The sequence below is a fragment of the Rhinatrema bivittatum genome, chromosome 5, assembly GCF_901001135.1.
Source record: "Rhinatrema bivittatum chromosome 5, aRhiBiv1.1, whole genome shotgun sequence".
Taxonomy (NCBI): Eukaryota; Metazoa; Chordata; class Amphibia; order Gymnophiona; family Rhinatrematidae; genus Rhinatrema; species Rhinatrema bivittatum.
In genome coordinates this window covers 114006225-114027689 of record NC_042619.1, presented here as the reverse complement: position 1 = coordinate 114027689, position 21465 = coordinate 114006225, and the positions used below count along the sequence as shown (strand labels likewise).

At 40.5% G+C, this 21465-nt stretch overlaps 1 protein-coding gene across 2 annotated transcripts in view; it reads left to right on the top strand.

Annotated features, from left to right (window-relative positions):
- Window positions 1-18868, top strand: part of LHFPL6 (LHFPL tetraspan subfamily member 6) — a 362729-nt gene extending 343861 nt beyond the window's left edge. For both annotated transcript variants that reach the window (XM_029602761.1, XM_029602760.1), the window contains one exon: window positions 17881-18868. In XM_029602761.1, the coding sequence (XP_029458621.1) occupies window positions 17881-17999 (119 nt within the window). In that variant the 3' untranslated portion in view covers window positions 18000-18868. The remainder of the gene's footprint in view (window positions 1-17880) is intronic.
- The last annotated feature ends 2597 nt before the right edge of the window (window positions 18869-21465 follow it).

Sequence of the window (21465 nt, the reverse complement as noted above, 5' to 3'; positions counted from 1 at the left end):
AAATTACTTTACTGGCCTTTTCTTCTTTCCAGCTTGTTGCAAGCTTCCAAGTTCTCGCCCCCTGTTGATTGTAACTTTGACTTATTCCTGCTTTGGTTATCTTTCGTTTACGTGAATTTGTTACTCTAGTTTTTTTCCCTTTGTTAAACTGTAAACCGATCCGATATGGTAATCTACTATGAAGGTCGGTATATAAAATTGTTAAATAATAAATAAAATAAAAGTTCGGTTTGAACTATACGTTTGGGCTCTGAGGTCTTTTCTTCCTCATTTCAAGAAGATATTACTCTTACTCATCATACCTGCAGTTCTTTTATAATAGGGTGGTTCTTCAAAATCACCCCAAATTCCTTACAAAAGTGGGTTTCTACATTCCCCATTAACCAAACTATCGTGTTGCCGATGTTTTTCTGAGACTGCATGCACACAAAGAAAATGGTCTGTTCATCCTTGGAGTGCAAGAGAGCCCTGATATATTATTTGAAAAGGATGCATCCTCGCCATCAAGTTTCTTAGTTGTTTGTGTCCTTTGATCCCAACAGATTGGGAAGAGCAGTTCCCAAGCAAACTCTAATTGGCTAGCATAATGTGTAGCATACTGTTACACTCTGGTTTACAGACTCTGTCAAGGCTCATTAAGTGAGAGCCATTGTGACTTCAGCAGCTCATCTGAGAGCCACTTCCATTGAATACAAATGCCAAACTGCTACTTGGTTGTCTTTTCACTTTTATGGGCTTTTATGTCCCACTTTTATGGGCTTTTATGTCCCACTGCTGTCTGAGAGCATGTCCCAAGAAGACACTAACTTTGGACAAGCAGTTCTGCGCAGTCTCTTCACCCTGTTATCCTTTCTCCATGTGGTGGGGCCAGTTTGCGCTGCAATATAATCCTTAACTTGGGTTTCTCTACAAGTTATGACTGTTTAAATCCTGCTAATTGACAGAAAGCAAGTCTGCATACCTGAAAACAGGGTTCTCTGTAGACAGCAAGTTAAATCTGCCATACATTTTATACCTGCCTGCTCCCTGGAGAGTCAACTACCTTGCAAAAAGTTAAGCTCTGGAAGAGACTGAGGGAGCGACGTGAGGTGACAACTGCTCGAATAAACTCCTGCACATGCTCAGAAAGAATTTCTGAGCTCTGGGAGCTGGGTCCGAATCAGTGCTGTCGGATGATGACACTTTCAAGCTATTGTTGATTTAACCTGCTGTCTATGGAAAACCCTTTTTACCAGTAAGCAACCTTGCTAGACAGGGGTTAATTCAGATTGATCAGAATTTATCCATGGAAGGAAGGCAGCTGATAATATTAAGCAGCTGGTTAAATTTATATGGACAGGCCCAATTGAGAGAGACTCCCTTGATGATAATAACTATCAATGAAGAAAATGCATTTGATCGAGTACACTGGCCTTTTATGAAGCTTATGTTACATGAGAATGGATTGGGATCTGATTTCTTAACTTGATTTGATAAATGAGATAGTAAGTTTGAAGTATGTGCTAATGTTAATGGTGAATATCCGGAGACATTTCTGCTGACCGTGAGACAAGACATGGATCTGTCTTATCCCCATTATTTGCCCTAATTATGGTTCTATTAGCTGAGAGAATTAGGGTTAACCTGGACATAACAGGGTTAGTTGTAGGCCAGAAAGATGTCTAGGTAACAATGCTGCTGACATTTTGCTAACAATATCAAAACCTCTAATCGCACTGCCTTTATTGTAAAAAGAAATTTATATGTTTGGGAAGGTGTCAGAATTTGAGGATAAATCAAGAGACATTGAACTTAGACCAACCACTAACATTATTTAAGCAATGAAAACAACCTCTATCATTTTTTAACCAATGGCAATCATATTTTCCATTCATATGGTTCAAGGAGTAGTTACAATATTCGAGAGTTAATATTTTAAAAGAAATAGGAAATCTTTGTTTAGAGTAAATTATTCCCCACTAATGGAAGATGCAATATCCAGTACCTTTCCTAAGCTGGCAGTGTAAACTGTGTCCAGTTTACGTTTCAGCGCAGTTCAATGACAGAAGCTGTGCTGTATCACTGGTAGCGGGTAAGTTGGGAACCCGCTCCCGGTGGGGATTTGTTTTGCATTCGTAAGGTTGGGGGGAAGATTTGGGGGGGGACTGAGGGTGTCGCATGGTATTTTGCGACTGGGGAGGGTGGAGGGTCCAGCAGCCGAAACATTCTATGGTTGAGAAAAGCGAGAGGGGGGGGGGCCCTGCCGCGGACACCGGAACAGTTTGTATAATTAGGAAGGGATGTAGAGAGGGGGGACCACAGCCTAAAAGAGCTTCAGTGTAAATTGGGAAGGAGGAAATCGGGTCGAAGGCTCCTTTACTTTCCGTTGTTGTTGCTTTGTTTTGCTTCACATAACTAACGAATATTTTTTGAAAGTATCTGGTTAAGTAGAGGAAGTTACCTGGCCACATAAGGTTGGATAAGTTTAGGCATGCTCTGAAGCAAGTCTAAAGTTACCAGGCTAATTTAGTTGAATATATCTGAAATTCAGCTTAGTTAGCCGGATAACTTTGCCATGGCCCGGGATGCCTCTTTTATATCCAGCCGGATATAGACCTTACAGTACCTGAATGCAATGAACTTAAGTGTCATGAGAAGCGGAATATAAATAAAATATTATATAAGCCAGCCAAAATCAAATACTTTCTCATCCCCTCTGGGCTGGGCCATTGAAGACCACTGGAGTGGCCAGTGGAGCCCATCCCATCAGACTGCCAAAGAGAACTGCTGCCGAAACATCTGGGGTGAAGGAGAAGAGAGTGAATGGGGAGTAGGAGAAGAAGAGATCAAAAGACCGAGTGGAGGAAGAACAGGAGAGTGGAGGGGAACTGGGAGGGAATAAGAAAAGAATGAAGTGGAAGTGGGAGGAGAGGACAGAGGGGGAATGAATGGGGGGGGGGGGGGAGAGGAGAGGGAGGGGTGAATGGGAGGGAGGTTGGGGATAGAGGAGTGCATCGGGTTGGGGTAGATAGTGGAGGCGGAGAGAGAGCTTCATACACTTACCATGCACTTCTGCGATTTGCTCACCTCAAAATAAATTATTTTGGGGTGATGGGGGTAGTGACAGGAGTACATAGTGAGCACATTTTGTTCCTAATGAGGAAGTATTGGAAGTAAAGAACACCTTTGGAAATTTTGTATACTCTATAGGGTACATCTTTGCAATCTTGGTCCTAAAGATCTTGTTTCAGAAATATAGAAAAATAGAACACCACTGGATTTTACTGCTATTACGAGACAAATTCAACAATGCAATCAAAAAGCAGTTAAAAATTCACCAAGCAATTTTAATGATGATAATTTAGAGACAAAGGATATTAAATCATCTTTTTTGACATTTTTGAAGAACTGCCACAATAAAAATAGAACAATCAGAAGAATTACTATAGATTAGCATAAATGCATTTGATGATAGGAAATGTAGCAGTAAAGAATGCGATTATCGGTGTATAAAAAAGCCCTTTATTAGAAATGGCCCGACTCTGGCCGAGTTTCGCTCTTTGGTCAAGAGCTGCCTCAGGGGCAACTGGAACACATAATATGTAAACAAATTAAAAAATGAACACACATACAAAAACTTATAAAAGTTAATAAAAATTTGACAACATATATGGATGTATGAATTGTACAAACAAATCAAATCATAACATGTATGTATGGTGACATCATAAAGGTATACATAGAATCGCCGGTAAACTGAAAAGAGGAGTGTGTATGCAGATCAAGTATGGTGCCAAGCAGCGAAGGTATAATCATGGAGACACTGGAGAGGACAACTTGGTGTTAGTCTGAGACACTGAAAACAAGGAACATTGTGATGGGAAAGTGAATGAAAATACATCTGTGTCTGTGTTAATTACAAAAAGTGAAAAAAGACCAAATAACAAAGCTTACTGCATGTCAGCAGGGCTTGCAGCGTGTCAGCAGAGCTAATGTCACAAGGATAATACTCCCACTTTATATGCAGTCTTATTTTCTTTACTCTAGAGAAACGTAATAATGTTAAAATAGATAGAGGAATGTCATTAAAATTAAATTAAGAAAAGTAGACAGACTAAAGAAAAAGATAAAAAGAAAAATAAAAAATAAATGATAAAAAATAGAAAATAAAAAATAAAATTGAGGATTATAAAACAAAATTGTCACATATACCCCCAGTGATATTAATATTTACAGAGTGTAGATGGATAATGATATTGGAAACAACTATACTTAAAACAGGGTATGACTATTCAAGAGGTATAATATTCACCTTATAAAAAGTTTGGAGCACAAAAGAGACTAGAAAACATACATGAAAGGTATTACTAATACAGGGATGGTGCCCTTGAAATGGACAAACGAATGCTGCCACTTGGTGGAACAGTAATCAGTGAAGAAAAACGGACCTTACTTTTTAACTCTCTTTAATAACAAACACAAAGTTGTTCATCGCATTTTTTAGTTTCTCCGGCTGTGCAACAGACCACCTGGCGATATTTTTTATTAATATTCCTTTGGCCGATTGCGGTCCGTTTTTCTTCACTGATTACTGTTCCACCAAGTGGTAGCATCCGTTTGTCCATTTCAAGGGCACCATCCCTGTATTAGTAATACCTTCCATGTATGTTTTCTAGTCTGTTTTGTGCTCCAAACTTTGGAGACAGAACTGAGCAATGCGGTTTACCCATTCTGAGTTGGACAACACAACTACATGGTTCAGTTTACACAGATTGCTGTACTACTAAAAGGTATACAGATTTTTTATACAGTAAATATTATACCAGGTGCTCTCTTAAATAGTCATACCCTGTTTTAAGTATAGTTGTTTACAATATCATTATCCATCCACACTCTGTAAATATTAATATCACTGGGGGTATAGGTGACAATTTTGTTTTATAATCCTCAATTTTATTTTTTATTGCCTATTTTTTATCATTTATTTTTTATTTTTATCTTTTTTCTTCAGTCTGTCTACTTTTCTTAATTTAATTTTAATGACATTCCTCTATTTTAACATTATTACGTTTCTCTAGAGTAAAGAAAATAAGACTGCATATAAAGTGGGAGTATTATCCTTTATGACATTAGCTCTGCTGACACGCAGCAAGCCCTGCTGACATGCAGTAAGCTTTGTTATTTGGTCTTTTTTCACTTTTTGTAATTAACACAGACACAGATATATTTTCATTCACTTTCCCATCACAATGTTCCTTTTTTTCAGTGTCTCAGACTAACACCAAGTTGTCTTCTCCATTGTCTCCATGATTATACCTTCGCTGCTTGGCACCATACTTGATCTGCATACACACTTCTCTTTTCAGTTTACCGGTGATTCTATGTATACCTTTATGATGTCACCATACATGCATGTTATGATTTGATTTGTTTGAACAATTCATACATCCATATATGTTGTATGTTTAATTTTTATTAACTTTTATAAGTTTTTGTATGTGTGTTCATTTTTTAATTTGTTTACATATTATGTGTTCCAGTTGCCCCTGAGGCAGCTCTCGACCAAAGAGCGAAACTCGGCCAGAGTTGGGCCATTTCTAATAAAGGGCTTTTTTATACACCAATCTTCGCATTCTTTACTGCTACACAGCCAACTGTTTTATTTATTTATTTAAAAGTTTTTATATACCGTCATTAAGTTATTTACCATCATAACGGTTTACAATAGGGCACCTATATCAAAGAAAAAAGTGAATCATAATTTACATAGGTGGTGCCATTAATATTCGGTAACAAATAATATTATGAATAATATGGTATATGATAAGGTGTTTACATTTAAAGAAATTCACATGGGGAATTGAGTTTGGTAGCAATTCATCCTGATGGTTACAGTTAAAAATAGGAAATTAAGTGCTGTGTGCTCTATGCCGCTTATCCTTGTTTAATTGCCTGTGTCATTCTCTTTCTTGAAAGCTTGATTGAAAAGCCAGGTTTTCAGTTGTGTTTTGAAAAGTTTATGATTACTCTGAAGTCTTATGTCAAGGGGCATGGAGTTCCATAATGCGGGGCCGGCTAGAGATAGTGCACGTTCTCTAACTTGGGTAAGTCTTGCTGTTTTCACAGATAGAATGGTTAAAAGTGCTCTGTCTTCCGATTTGTTTTCTGGGTCCGATGATAGGAAATGGATATGCTACAGAGGAAGGGATGACTGCCTCCAGGGGAAGTCGTCTCATCCATTGTTTAACAGTAACACCTAATGGCCAGGTTCTGCACTCTTTTGACCCTGGTATTGCAATGATAGTTCTACAAAAAGAGGGAGAACAAACATAATGAGCAAATAAAACTTGGATAAAAAGAATAATTTAATTATTATATAGTAAAGAATAAAAAAAGCAAATAAAGAAGTCAGGAATTTGGCTCTTTTATTATAAAACAGGAAGCAGCTGATGTGGCAAGGATAATGCTAGATACTATAAAAGGGCCCTCCCAAAACCTGTTTAATCCCTTCGCCACCAAGGCATTTGTTACCCCTGTAGCCAGAGGAATTTTCTGTTTATTTTATTATTGCAATAGAATGTTTAAGCCGTATTCATGCATGCCTCATTCATGTGTACCTGGGTCAGACGTCGGGCAACTTGCATCGTACACAAACAATGCTGGTCCACCAACCTGCACAATGCTGACATCACAAGCATTTCCAAAATTGGCATCCTGGCTGTGCTGATCCTATGATGCCAACATGGATTCCATCGCCCAGTGTTCTCCTCTTGGCATTCTACCTTCCCCCCCCCCCCCCCCCCCAGAAGCTAAGGGCTTTGTTTTGCCTTAAAATTGTTGTAGACATCTGATCACATTTACCCATAATTCTTCTGTAATGGGAAGAAATGTGTGGAATTAGTTTTTATCAACAACACGGCTTCAGAACAAATGGTAAATTGAAGGGGAAAACATGGAATCCATCTCTAAAACCATCTATTTGTCTAGTTTCAGAAAATCTAATTTGTAGCAGGACCCCTTATTGTTCAGACACTCATTTCTTGGAAGGCAGTGGGTAACAAATAGCCTTGATGCAATCTGTTACCCACCTTGACTTTTCTGTCTAAATTCAGTGTCTGAGTAATAAAACATCCAAGCTTATATTTGCTGAAACTACATAAAAGACAGATTTCAAAGACAAATGATGCATTTTCCTTCCTCCTTCCCACAGATTTTCTTACCCCAAGACCCTCTCAACAGTGCTTTTCGGTAAAGATGCTCCAGGTCCAAGGGGGTTATGAATTTTTAAAAACAGCTTTGAAACGAGAAGAACTGCCTTACATTCCTGAAACCATCATTTTGTTTAGTTTAAGAAAGTATTATCTTTTATTGAGATGCTTTCTTTGTACAGACACCTTTTTACAGAGAAAAAAAAAGGTTTAAGTCTAAAGTTATTTCAACGTGGTCTGGTGTTTTGACCCAACCCCTCTCTTTCCTGTGATATTTCTAAATAAAACATAAAACACCCTTATCGTGGCTTTTATTTTCTGAAATTAGACAAAATTAGGATGGGAGAAATGCTGGTAAATTCTTTTCCACCCTAAATTTTCTAGCCCAGAAACTCTTTTGAACAACGGTGTGAAATGGTGGTACTGTTCAGCAGTACTACTCCAGATTGAGGAGAGATGAGTAATAAAACTTTGCCAGATGTGGAACTGTCTTCTGTTCCAGAAATGTCAGCTTTTGGGGCGCACTGTAAGGTGAATTTTAAAAGCCTGGCGTGTGCCAAAACCAGGAGGTACACGCACAAGTCGGGCCGGCGTGCACCAAGCAGCTTTTAAAAGCCGCCCAGATATTCATGTACTTGCCACTGCGCGCAGAAATGAAAAGTTCAAAAAAGGAGCAGGGCTTGAGCATGGTCTGGCCGGGACATGGGCGTTCTTGGATTTTTAATTGAAATTAGCGCGTAAATATCTACGCACAGGCACACGCTGGGGGTCCCCTGCCGTGCAACGTCTGCTGTGGATGATGTGTAAGTTGTAAAAAAAAAAACAAAAAATTCTAGACAGATCAGCGGGGTTTCAAAGGTCGGGGCTAACGGGAAGAAGGGAGGCTAGTAAACGAGGGAGCTTTGGAAGTCCTATTCCTGAACTGGGGAAAAAACGGTAACGGTGTCGCGCACGTGTTTTTTAAAATCCCCCCATTTACGTGGTAGAAGCGGCATCTGCGCGCATAGGCACGTGTCCACTTAAAATTGCACGCACATGCACGCGGTCAGGCTATTTTATAATGTATGCATATTCACGCATATATTAGAAAATGGCCACATCCCTGGGCACGTGCCGACGAATGCGTGCACATGTACGCCCACGCATTGGTTTAAAAGTTACATCCCTCTGTGAGGCAGGAGAAACAGTCCAGGGAAGTCAACATTCCCCCCTCTTGTTCCCTCCACCCTCTCCCCTTCCCCCAGGGCACCCATGGCCAATCAGATCATGTCTTACAATGGAAGACGGAAGGATCATGCAGCCTATTCCTCCCCCCTCTTCATGTGGTTGAGGGCTCTTTCATGGGTTCAGTCGGCTGCTTCTGCATGGGCCATGCAACCTGCTGATGTCACTGGCCTCATCTGGCCCCCATCCCCGACAGTGAGTGTAGTGGACTGCTCACTGCGCAGGCACCCCATTTACTTGTGTTTTGTATTACTTTAGTTTTGCATTAGTTTAGTTCTGTGAGAATTTACCACTTTCTTATAAAGCTTTCTTACCCATAAACTCTTTTGAGATAGAGCAGACTCGAGAAACTATAGCACTTTTCAGTTCATGGTAGATGTGATTAAATGTGTTTGTGGGTTAGGAAATGTCACTCATGTCTAAAACACTCATCATATGTAATTTTGACTGTGACTGAATGCTTTACTGTGCAGATGTTTTTATATGGAAAAGAAAAAGAGTAAGTCCAATGTCATTTCATGGTTGCCTGGGGACCATGTCCTTTTCCTCATGTGAAGACAGTGGCTGACAATGAAAAAATCCTGCCACAAGTTATATTTTCTGTGGTTGGCACACTAGTAGTTAACTCTAATCTTTGGTCTGTAACTAAATTTCTTATGCTAAAAAAACACACAAAATTTAATTCCAGCTACTTCATTTATAAATAGTATTTTAATGACTAGGAATGTGCATTAGTTTCATTAGTTTTGGTAGTTTGTGTATGTAAATTTTTGCAAACACAAAATTTGATTTTATGGGGGTAATTGTGTTTCCATGTGTAAAATCTGCATATAGGCATGTAAACACAGTTTATAAAATACGAGCATAAAGCTCTGCGGGCCCACTTAGGTGCACATTTGGTAACTTATGCAGACTATTGAAAGTTGGGCTCTTTGTGCATAAATACAACCTAAGGGACAGATTTTAAAAGGGTTACGTGCTCCCTCCAAGGCTGCTCCTTGGAGGGAACAGGGAAAGCCATCGGATCTTCCCTAGGGCTCGGCGCGCGCAAGGTGCACACGTCTGCACCCCCTTGCATGCGCCAACCACAGATTTTATAACATGCGCGCGCATGTTATAAAATCGGGTGTACATTTGTGCATGCCGGGTAGCGCGCAGAAATGTACCCCCCCCCCCCGTGCATAATTTTAAAAATCTGCCCCATAGTGCATAAAATTCAATTTTCTGCATTCAAAATGGCATTTACTTGCATAAATTACCAAAGCAAATGAAATGAACCGAGCAAAAAAAAAGGCCGAAACAAAAAATAAATAAATAAAAGGAGCCAAAACTCTTTTGCATGCATATCTCTAGCCGTGATTCATGAGGTCATCACTGTACTGTTTTCTTGCTTAGCATATGTGGGTGGATTATATTTTATCGCGCCTCATTATGTGTTCCAAAAGTGCAGTTTTTCCTCATATCAGGGTCTTTGTGGTTTGCACACTGCTTGGGGTGCATATTAAACTCTATTAATGTTCTAATTAAGCCTAGCGCATATTAAGTGGGAAATTTTCAGATAGCTCTCATTATTGTCAAGTGCGTAGGAGCTTTTAGTGCAGATACTTTCTGGTAGTTTTCAAGGAGAAACTATTTTTTTTTATACAAGACTTGATTTACTGGTTGCACCACATAAATAATAATCACACTCATTTCCTTTCATCTACTCAGCCTTCATTGCCCTAGCACACAGTATCCAGTTTCGTAAGTCTTTTCTTTTAAGTTTCTTCTGCTTTTGGACCACAATACAGAATTTTATTTAATCTTTTATACTACCTGCTATTGATAAGTCTTCCACAGCTTCCGTTTGTATTCTTCAATAAGGACAAAATAGCCTCTCTTCCCTCAACTGAATTACACAGCAGTCTTCCACATGATCTCACAAATATTTTCATTTACAAAACAGACACAATAAAAATCCCTCATGGTTAACAACAATTTATTTTATGTATTTAGATCACACCTTTTAGATCCTTATTTTCAAAGCCATTTATATACATAAAACACAGTTTAATGTGCATCAATGGCATAAAAGTACATGTAACCTGATTTTGCACAAACTTTTATACAAACTGGGGTAGATTTTCTAAAAGTGCGCCCGCACGTACTTTTGTTCGCGCACCAGCTGCGCATATCTTATAAAATCCGGAGTCGGCGCGTGCAAGGGGGTGCACATTTGTGCGACTTGTGCGCGCTGCCCGTTCCTTCCAAGGCCGCTCCGAAATTAGAGCGGCCTCGGAGGGAACTTTCCTTCCACCCCGCCCCCTTCCCCTCCCTTCCCCTACCTAACCTCCCCGGCCCTATCTAAACCCCCCCCCCCCCCCCCCCTACCTGTGTTTTAAAAGTTAAGCCTGCCAGAAGCTCCTAGGGACACGGCCATTTTATAACTTGCATGCATATATGCACACATGTTATAAAATAGCCTGGCCGTGCACACATGTGCCCCTAATTTTAAGTGGGCTTGCAAATCCCACTTCTACTGCAAAAGATTTTAAAAGGGGTGCAAACCCATGACATTGCCCTTTTACTAGTTAGTTCATCAGTTCTCCCAGTTAACAGCTTGGTACTCCAACCCTACCTGGTTTGATAACCTACAGGCCCCCTAGTTACCCCAGACCCCTTAAACCCCTCAGAAATGGGTCGATCCTTTTATTTTATAACTTACATGTCATCAATAGCAGGAGTAAAGATATGTGGCAGGGGAGCTTGGCGCGTGCCAAGGGAAGTAAATATTTACACGCATATCTCATAGCCGGGCCCCGAAATGTCCAGGCCCCGCTCAGATCATGCCCATACCCTCCCCTTTTGGAAACATTTCAGATGTGCACGCAGTGATTTTTCCGTGCATATCTGGGCACTTTTTAAAAATAGTCAGCCACATGCAAGCATGACTTCTTAGCACATCCTCTAATTGATGCACATGTAACCCTTTCTTGGCGGATGGCACATATTCTGAAGGGACATAAAAGAATTTGTAAATGCGGCTGTCCTCAGACTTCTTATTCCCAAGCTGTGGGTCCTTTCTGTAGGGGTGAAGGCTAACCACCTTGGCCCAGGCAGTAGTGTTCTCCTGTGTGTGCGTGTGTGTTACTATAGCTCTTGGGAGCAGGTACACTGACAAACCAGGCAAGACTCACTGGATGGGTATTTAAATTATAGTTTACTGTAATCAATAGATGCAAAACAAAAAAATATAAGGGATTTAACTAGTATATATTTGACAAATCAGAAAAATCCACTAGTTAATATTCCTTGTAAAGGCACCACAATAAGTCCTGTGATTTCGAAGTTGCTATCTATAATTAAAATATCTTACTTTATTCTGCTGTTGTTAAAACTTTTTTTGAACAATTATTTTATTTGTTAAATTTGTTATTTTTCATTTTGTCAATTGTTTTTATTTTTATAAAAGAGAAGATTAGACCTCAGCACCGGCATATAATTCTGACAATGAGCAGAGGTTTTCAGCCGAGTTGGTACAATCACTGGTCTATAATCTTCCCCTGTATTTTTCTGATTTTTCTTAAAATTATGTGCCACCTCAGAGAATATTAGTTGCACTGGAACTTCGAAGTATAGAAACTTCTACTGCAATTTCCTGGTACTTCACGACCACCGGAAACCTTTTGTTTCCGAGTTTAAGTCTGTACAATTTGAAGTTGCAGTACAGAATTCAATATTTTGAAGTACCAGGAAATTGTGGTACTGCTGCAGGAACAGGCAGGACATGGTGTGGGTGTTCAAAAGAAATTTTACTTTGTTGTAGCGAAATTAAAATAATGTCCAATCAATGTCTTACTTGTTTTTCTTCACTTCTGTGTTTGATCTGGGTCATACTTAGGGAACTCTCCTTCACTCTGTGCAGGTATCCTTTTCACTGCTCTCTGGGAGCAGCTCAGCCCCCTTACTTGTCTGCAGGGCACGGGTCCCAGTCGGGAAGTGAAACCTATTGAGAGGCTCCTATAAATCCCAGAAAATATCATATTGGCAGTCCAATAAAGTTCCCAGCTTGTGTTCTGCTTTTCCCCGGACGGAGATCCAGTTGGGGCTCTCCAGTTACACTTGTATTTCTAATCCAGACTCCTCCTGCAGTTTGACCCTCTTAGAGGAAAAGGTCCTTTCCTGGATGCCAGCAGGAGGGCTCTTCACAGCCCAGCCTCCCAGTGAGGAGGAGTGGTACAAAAAACCTCCTCACCAAGCCCACAACTCTTTTTTGAAAATCTCAAACTTCACCACTAACTGAGCAGTCACTGTAGACCTCTCACAGATGAGAAAGATACAAACAGGTCTCTTCTCCCGCCTGTCCTATCTTCAGCAGGAACAGGATTCACCCAGGCACAACCAAAACTGAGAAAAAACTTCTTGCTAAAGTCCTTTCTACCCCCCAAGGAAGGGATATCCCCTACCAGGAGGCAAAGGGTGTACTGGAACTGAGCAACTCTCAACCCAAGCCCAACTCAGGAGCAAAAATCAGCACAAATAACTCATCCAAACCAAACAAATGACTACGCTGTCTTAAGGCTCCGACACCCTCTTCGGGACCATTACAGACAGCCTCGGGGGCAGGTGCTGCTGAAAATGGCATCTCCCACCCACCTATCACTTACCAGGGCAGGGATCTATGGCCACCTTCCCATGTACGTGTATATTTTTAAAATAGATAGGAAAAGTACGAGCGTTCAGTGCATTGATATACGCTCTTTTAATGCATTGTATGTATTTGCGTGTATGTGGCGGATTAGAGCTATACATATGTTCTAAAATGTGCATATATCATACACAGGGATCATAAAAATACTAGTGTAGATCAGCTTGAGGCCATATACGTACTATATGCCACTGCACGCATTATTTGAATGTTATTCTTGTGAGCAGAAATTTGTATTTTTTTTTTTTTGCACAGAATTTTTAATATTGCTGTACAGAGTTTCCCCACGTGTGTGTATACAACTGGCAACCTGCTGTATCAAAGAGAGAATATCAGGAGTAGTCTGTGCTCTGAAAAATAAAGCCCTAATCCCCCTTCCCCCTGTGATTTGCAGCTGTTGTGAAAATAAGAGTCCTCGAATTCTAGAGACTTGGCAGGCCTTGACTTCTGCTGCTTTCCTACGGAAATTTTAGTGCCAGCATACTGCACATTTACTGTCGAATGCAGCTCAGCCAGTGTTGAAAACAACAATTTGCTAAGCAGCAGAGCAGGCTTCAACGTTCATCTGATGAACCATTATAGAAAACAAAAGGGAGCAGTTGGAGGAGATTGGCCTCTCCTGGTTTCTGAAAAGGATGGTATACAAAACAGGTCCTAAGAGGAAATTTGTTGCTGCTCTCTTCTGGTGTAAGAGAGGTAGGTCGGAAATGAAAACCCTAAATTCTATCTGCACTTATTTCAGAGTCGAGTCCTTCTCAGGGCCAGTGCCAGGGTATTGGGTGCCCTAGGCGAACCTTCGGTCATGTGCGCTCCCATTTACACGCCTGCATGTCAGCAGCAGCAGCAGTTCTGGCACAGCCGCCTCCTCCTCTCTCGCCCCACTCAGCATCCACCTCTCTCACTCTCCGTCTGCCAGTTCCTGCATCCCCCGCCCGCTGCCCACAGAGTTTGGCATTCCTTCTCGCTGTTCCCCTGTCCAGCATCTCTCCTATCTTCTTCCCCCACCATCCTCCTCTTTTTCTCCTTCACTCCCTGTTCAGCTCACTTGAATCACCCCCGTCTCTTTGCTCCCTTTTTTGCTGCCTCTCTGGATGGGCAGACTAGGTAGGCCATGTGATCTTTTTCCGCCTTCTTGTTTCTCTGTTTCTCTCTCTCTCTCTCTCTCTGTCTCCTACCTGCTCAGAATCCTCTTTTTCTCTCCAGCCTACCCTCACATGCCCGTCATCCTCTCACTTTCTACCCACCTAGCACCCTCTCTCCACATCTCTCCCACTCACCCAGCTTCCTCTCTGTCTCCACCCCCACATCTACCTAAGTATCCATTCCCTTCTCTCTTGTGGTGCCAGGTCTTAAAAATTGGTAAGCAGCGCCTGGAGGTTTCCAGGGGTTTTGGCACCCTAGAAAACCTTCTAGTTTGTCTAAGGAAGAACTGGTCCTTCTTTCAACCAGAAAAATATTCAAAGTAAATGTAATCCATGTCTGTAATATATGCTTTCACTTGTCACTTCTGCCCTCATGATCTAAGATATTTTGAGTGATATTTATCCTTGTCATGCATGAACACAATAGAAGGCCTTTTCTTGATGCGTGCTATCAATGCAATGTTTTCCATTTACAGTTAGGTTAAAGTATGGCACGAGGGGGTATGGACGCAGTTGGCCAATAAAATAGCCAGAATTTGACCCCAAGAGTTCCTGCCTTTCAGTTCCGTTTTTTAAGAACTAGTTGTAGGGTTCTCACAAGAATTTATTTGGTGACTTCAGAATGCAGCCACCAACTCTTGCTTATGGCCACATTTATAATTTTCTCTCCCTACCTCTCTTCTCCACCCTTCACGCCCTTTCCTTCAGTTCCCTTCCCTTTCACTCTCTCTCCTATTGCTCTCTCCCTCTTGCAACTCCTCCATTCGCTCCTCTTCCCCATCTCTTCCCCTCCTGCAGATCCTCTACTCACTCCCCTTCCCCTTCTCTCTTCCTCCCTTCTTGCCTTTCCTCATTCCCTTTCCTTCCCCCTAGCACACTTTCTTCTTTTTCCTCACCTCTTTGCCTCCCCCTCTACCACCTCCACTTACTTGCCTCCCCACTCCCTTCTTCTTGTCTGTCCTTCTCCTCCCCCTGCCCTGCTCCCCTTCTCCCTCTCTCCTTCCCCTTCTCTTCCTACTCCCCTTGCCCTTTTCTTTCATTCACTCCCTTTCTCCCCTCCTCTCCACACTCCCCCCCACCCGCTTTGCTCGTCATCAGCAGCCAGTAGCACAGGAGTGGACTTTGCGCTGTGTGCGCCCTCTTTTTTTTTTCCAGACTGTGTGAGACAACTCTTATTTACATCATGCTGTCTCTTCATGGCCGGTGCGAGCCGGTTCTTTGCAGTGTGCCTCCCTCTGCCTGCTAGCTGGTGCAAGGTGGGTCTTCCCTGCAGCATGCCTGCTCCCGCCAGCTTGAATGCGGACAAGCACCTTCATCAGCCGTTAGCCTATGGCATTGGTCAGTAAAGAATGTGTTACTGGCTGCATTTGATAAATGTTACACTAGACCACCCCTCTCTTCATCGAAAACGATAATTCACATTCTGTGCCAATTCACTGACGTGCTTGTTACCTCATATTATCTCAGCATACTCTTGTTATGAATGATGATGTACTTAAAGCATCGTTATTTAGGACCTCCATGAATAACATTCTATTTTTCACGTCCTTGACTGCATCATTTTTCAGTGTCAGAACTTTTTTAAAGAACCACTGACTCTCTGCGTCTTTGGAAAATTACACTCTTTGAACCTGTCATATAAATTCTATTTTCTTTTTCTCATTATTCTTAATGCATATTTCCAGGGAAGCTGTTGTTTCTTAGAGCTCATATTCTGCCGCTCATCTGCACCTGAAGTCATAATCAAGTATTTGTGATAGCGTAAACAATTTCTCAGAAAATTATTGCAAGCAGGGGTTTGCTGAAATAGTGACTCCAGAGAGCTACTGATGAAATGGAATAGCAAAACTTTCACTACAATAACAAGTGATGAGCGGCAAAACCCCCCAAAATATATAAAAGCACATTTAACCATTTCATTCTATTCCTTAAAGTTGATCCCCAGGGCATTTAAGCTTTCTGTGTCTTTCTTTAATTTATTAGATGATGATATAAACTATATACAGTATGGGGTCGATTTTAAAAACAGCGCGCGGCAGTTCGGTTCCTGGACACGCTAATTTTACAACATACACACGCCCGCGCATGCATGTTATAAAATCTGATGGCCGCGCGCATGTGCGGGGGGTGAATTTGGGATTAATTCACACGGCGATGAAATCGGGCCTCCCCCAGTTCCCTCCCAGTCTGCTCCAATTAAGGAACTTCCCTACCCCCTACCTAAACTTCCTCCCTCTTCCCCTCTCCTCCCCACCCCCTAAACCCTCCCTATCAACTTACTCCTTTTTTTTGTTTTATTACTTACTGCTCCTCCGGAGCAGAAGTAATCTGCGCACACTGACCGACTGCTGGCGTGCACGTCCCAGGACAGCATAGAATGGTGCTCTCTGCCCCTTGCCCGCCCCCTTCGAAAGGCCCGGCACTTGTGCGCATACCAGGGTTTACATGCGTGGCCAGACCCGTATCAATCAAAATGCACGCACAAAGCCCAGTCATGCACACAAACTCCATTATTTTTTTTACAAGCATGGGCCTTTTAAAATCCAGGCTTATATGCATTTTGTATAGTCCTGCATTTCTTTAAACTGTTAACCTATGACAGTCATTCAAATCTGTGACAATCACTCATCAAGTACGTATAGTTAGGCACTTGTAAAAAAAAAATCTATATAACTAATATTCATTCACTATGAAAACTTTATATAATTCATCAAATCCATCAAATATAACAAATATTTCACAATGCAACACACAAAAAAACAAAATATACATCTATCATTAAAAACAAAACCACCCCAGAAGAAACTCAGGCCTCTTTTCAATGCTGAACGAATGAACAAAGGATGCAAACACTAAGACAAAGTTCTTACTTGCTCTACAGAAAAAAGCACCTAATATCTGATATAATAATCAATTATAAACATGTTTTATTGATAGTGAGTATTTAGTACATCCTTTTTGTGTGTTGAATATTGTAGTAATACATATATAGGAAGGTCGTTGTGGTTGTATAAAATTGTATATAAACACATCTCTGTTGGCAAAAATATAAACCAATATTCCAGAAGTATAAAAACCTAATGATGATAACCTGATTCATTGACTTGGCTATATTGTCAAATGAGAAAAGTATGGGGCTCTAGAAGTCATTCTGCTTAGTGAAGTGGGAGTATTAAACAGGTTTTTCTCTCCGTTGCCAGCAAGAGGGGACCAATGAAAGAATCACCTACTTCTAGAAAACAATGGGAGTGTGGTGCATGGGTGTGTCTATGGCACAAGAACAGCAGTGAGACACCGAGATTAACGGGAAAATGGGGTTCATACAAACAGCTGATTTTTTTCTCACCTCTCTAATGTTCTACGTATTAGGAAGGAGGTGTAAGATCCCATGCTCTGATGCCTGGGGCATGTTGACCATTGTAAAAGAATTGTGGGAAGGAAAAAATATAGATATAAATCAATTTCACACACACACACACACACACAAAAAAAAAAGTGCCATACATGTTGTTTTAATTGTAATTAAATCACCTTTTTAATTGTAATCAAAACTCTTTTTCAGATGGTCTATATATAATAATTATTCAGTAATGCAAACATTGCAGTTACCTTATTTTTTTGAATGTTGTTTCTGCCCTAGGTACATGCAAAATTGGCTGGGCTTACTACTGCACTGGTGGAGGAGCAGCCACAGCAATGCTAATCTGCACTTGGCTGGCTTGTTTCTCTGGCAAGAAACAAAAGCAGTACCCTTACTGAAGGAGACACAGAAACCACGAGAGACCAGCTCTGGATGCGTGAGTGACTTCAGTCTGCTTCAGGCAAGTGCTCTTGCCTAAGTCAGCTTAAAACGACAGTGAATGGAGGGGCGTCTTGAGGGAACCGTGGATCCTGGCAGGGTGAACATCTGCACCAGTGGACCAAAGGTGAATTATTGCCAGACGAGGAGGGAGATCTCTCCAGCCAGCTGTGGTTGGTCTGATATAGAGTGTTCAAGCAAAATTTTGACAGATGTGAAGACTGATAGACCTAGCCTTTTTCACTGAAGGGTTAGGCTCAATGTCCACAAATTCTCATTTTTGTATGATACTCTTGAAAGCAAGCACATACAGAGCAACTCAGTTGCAAAGATATCTATACATGTTTTCTGTTTCTTTCTTTTTCTTTTAATTGTTTAAATGTCAGTGTTACCACTTTTTAAAATGTACATATTAAAAACTGAATGGACCAATATACCAACTTAGCAGTATTTAATAGTACCTTATAATGCTTATTTTGTAATATCTACTCGCAGCTTTTTCAAACATAAATATAAACTGTTCAAGCAAAAATTTTTGAACAATCGTGTTTTCAGCATTATTACAAAAATGCAATATTGTACTTTGCATATATAGCCTTTGCCTCTTTTACTCTTGTTAAATGCAATAACCTAAGTCTATCCATTCAAAAATATAGTAATAGTATTAGGGTAGCAAACGATGTGGGGTTGTGTAACAGTTGTAGGAAACATCTTCCAGACATAGAATTTCTTTGATTTAGCAATTGTATTTTTCTGTATCATCTTTATTATTTCAATGTTCATTTTTGTAAAAAAAAAAAAAAAGAAATAAAATAAAATTTTATCTGTGTGCATTTGTAAAAGTCTGTAAATAAAATACTTTCTTAGAACAATGTTGTAGATGTCACAAAATAATGTCCATTCTTGGATTGCAAGAGAATTGTCTTGTCAAAATGTCATAGCCACCAGTTCTGTGCATGGGAATTGAGAATGAACACTGTTTCCAAATGACTTTCTTTCATTTTTTTTCCCTGAAGGAAAAATGCTGTTGAAGATAGAGTGAGATATAGCATTGACTAATTACCATGTTCATATTGGATATCCTGCATGTGACTAGAAATGCTTATTATTTAAGGTGTACAGTAAGACATAAAAAGTAGAAAAGAATATATAAAGTAAGCAAAGGTGTACAAGAAACATGAATCTGGCACAGCGGGTGGCAGGTATTTACCTCAAATGACTTCCAATGTAAGTATAATAGATATAGTATGCTACCTGTTTCAGAAGTAGGGTTTGTGCTCTGAACCAGCTAGAAAAGGTTTCTTTGTTTTTCTTTGTTATTGGCTTCAATAAACCACATCATAAACAAAAATATAACTATATAAAATAGACTAGACGCTGGTTTGAAATTTATAGCAGCTACTCCCTGTGGGCAGGCGTAAAAGGTTTTCTCATCTCTACAGCTGGGTCGACTGCCTGCTAACTGGACTAGAAGCTTCTTGTATAGCATCCCAAGGTCACATAATTCCATATTTTACAGAAAATCCCTTTTACATTAAGGATTGCCATAGCCTTACTATTGTATATATTTATGTACATCATATATGAGGGCAATTTTCAAACTGTCTGTATTGAGACAAAGGCCACAGGTACTTTATATTCACAGACTTTGCACCAATTATATAATCTTTCAACTTTGAAACTTACTGTAGGTACAAAGAACTTATGGATTATTTGTACCTGATTTTTTGGTGTAAGGAGTTTTTTCATTGAAAATAAAACCTTTTTCGTTTCTTTTACCATTTTCCATTCAGATACATAGAACCAGAGAAACAGCCTAAATGTGACAATGCAATTTGGTTCCATGGAGGAAGTGAAGTCCCCCACCCTTTCACTTCAGAGGCTCTATTTGTCATGGACAGCAAAAGTCTGGTGGTTTGATCTTTAGATGGGAGCTCAGCTAAACTCCCCTGAGTGATCACTTAAAGTTTTCTATCTCACAGAACCTATTAAAAAATAAAAGAAACCTGGGGGACCTTTGTTAATAGGAAGCATATCATTTCACAGTATTTCCTATGTGGGCCTTATTCCATGACAGGTGGTCTGCATTGTAGTGTTGGGCACCAGATCTGTGGACCAGTTTTAGCCAGAAAATGTGGTATCTTTTATTGCATTAAGCCATTTTATTGCATTAAGCCATGGTCAGAAATCAATGTGAGCTCTTCACACCAGAAGATAATTCTTTTGGGCTTCTAGAAGGTGATATTCAGGGCGACTTATCCAGCTAAGTGGCGGCAGCTGAATATCTGCCAGAGATCAGCAGCCATCACTTAGCCAGATAAGTACTTAGCCAGATGAGTTTTTAGCCAGATAAGTGGTGGATGGGACAAAGGTGTTCCAGGAAGGAGCTGAATTAGCCGGATAAGTTACTCAGCTAACTCTGATTTTCAGACTTAGCTCAGTAACTCTGATATTCAGACTTAGCTCAGTAACTCTGATATTCAGAGTTAGCCAGCTAATTAAACTGGCTAACTCTAGTTGGCCCATAGACCTGTCCTAAAGTTAGCCAGATAAACCTATCTGGCTTACTTTACGATGGCTGGGTATCTAGTTTAGCTGGTTAAGTTTATCAGACTAACTAGCCAAGCCACAAGCAGCTCAATATCTACTTCTTAATGTCTATTTTACCAATAAGGATTTCTTTTCCATTATAGTATACTTCTATTTTTAAGGGAAAATCTTTTCCCTATTGAGAAAGGTTTGTCTTTATGCATACGATACCAAAACTGCAACAGGATAAACACCTATGAAGATATGATAAACATGAAGAGGAATCTAGTGAAGATTGAGAAAATGTCTAGAGTCTGGCAGCTAAGATTTAATGCTAAAAAATGCAGAATAATGCATTAGGGCTGCAAATACCCAAGGGTACTGTACAGCAGAAAAAAGGAGGTTATATTGCCCCTGTATAAGGCCCTTGTACACTCCCATTTGGAATACTGTGAACAAGTCTAGAGACCTCACCTTCAAAAGGATATAAGCCAAAGGGAGCCAATCAGGAAGGTGGCTATTAAAACGGTCAATGATCTTTATTATAAAGCATATGGGGACAGACCTAAATATTTAAGTATGTATACCTTAAAAGAAAGGCGGGATGTATCAATGAACAGGAGGTGGGCCTCTCTCAATGGAAAGGAAGCTCTGGAATGAAGGGCCATGGGTTGAGTGTGAAAGGAGGTAGTCTCAGGAGTAATCTAAGGAAATATTTATTTACAGAAAGAGTGGTGCATGGAACAGCCTCACCGTGGAGGTGGTGGAGACCAGGGCAATGTCTGAATAAAAGAAATCAGACAAGCACAGGGGATTTCTGAAAGAGTGGTAGGAATGTAGAGCTGAACAGTTGGTGTGGCTGAGCAGACTACAGCCTTATGATCTTTTTCTGCCATC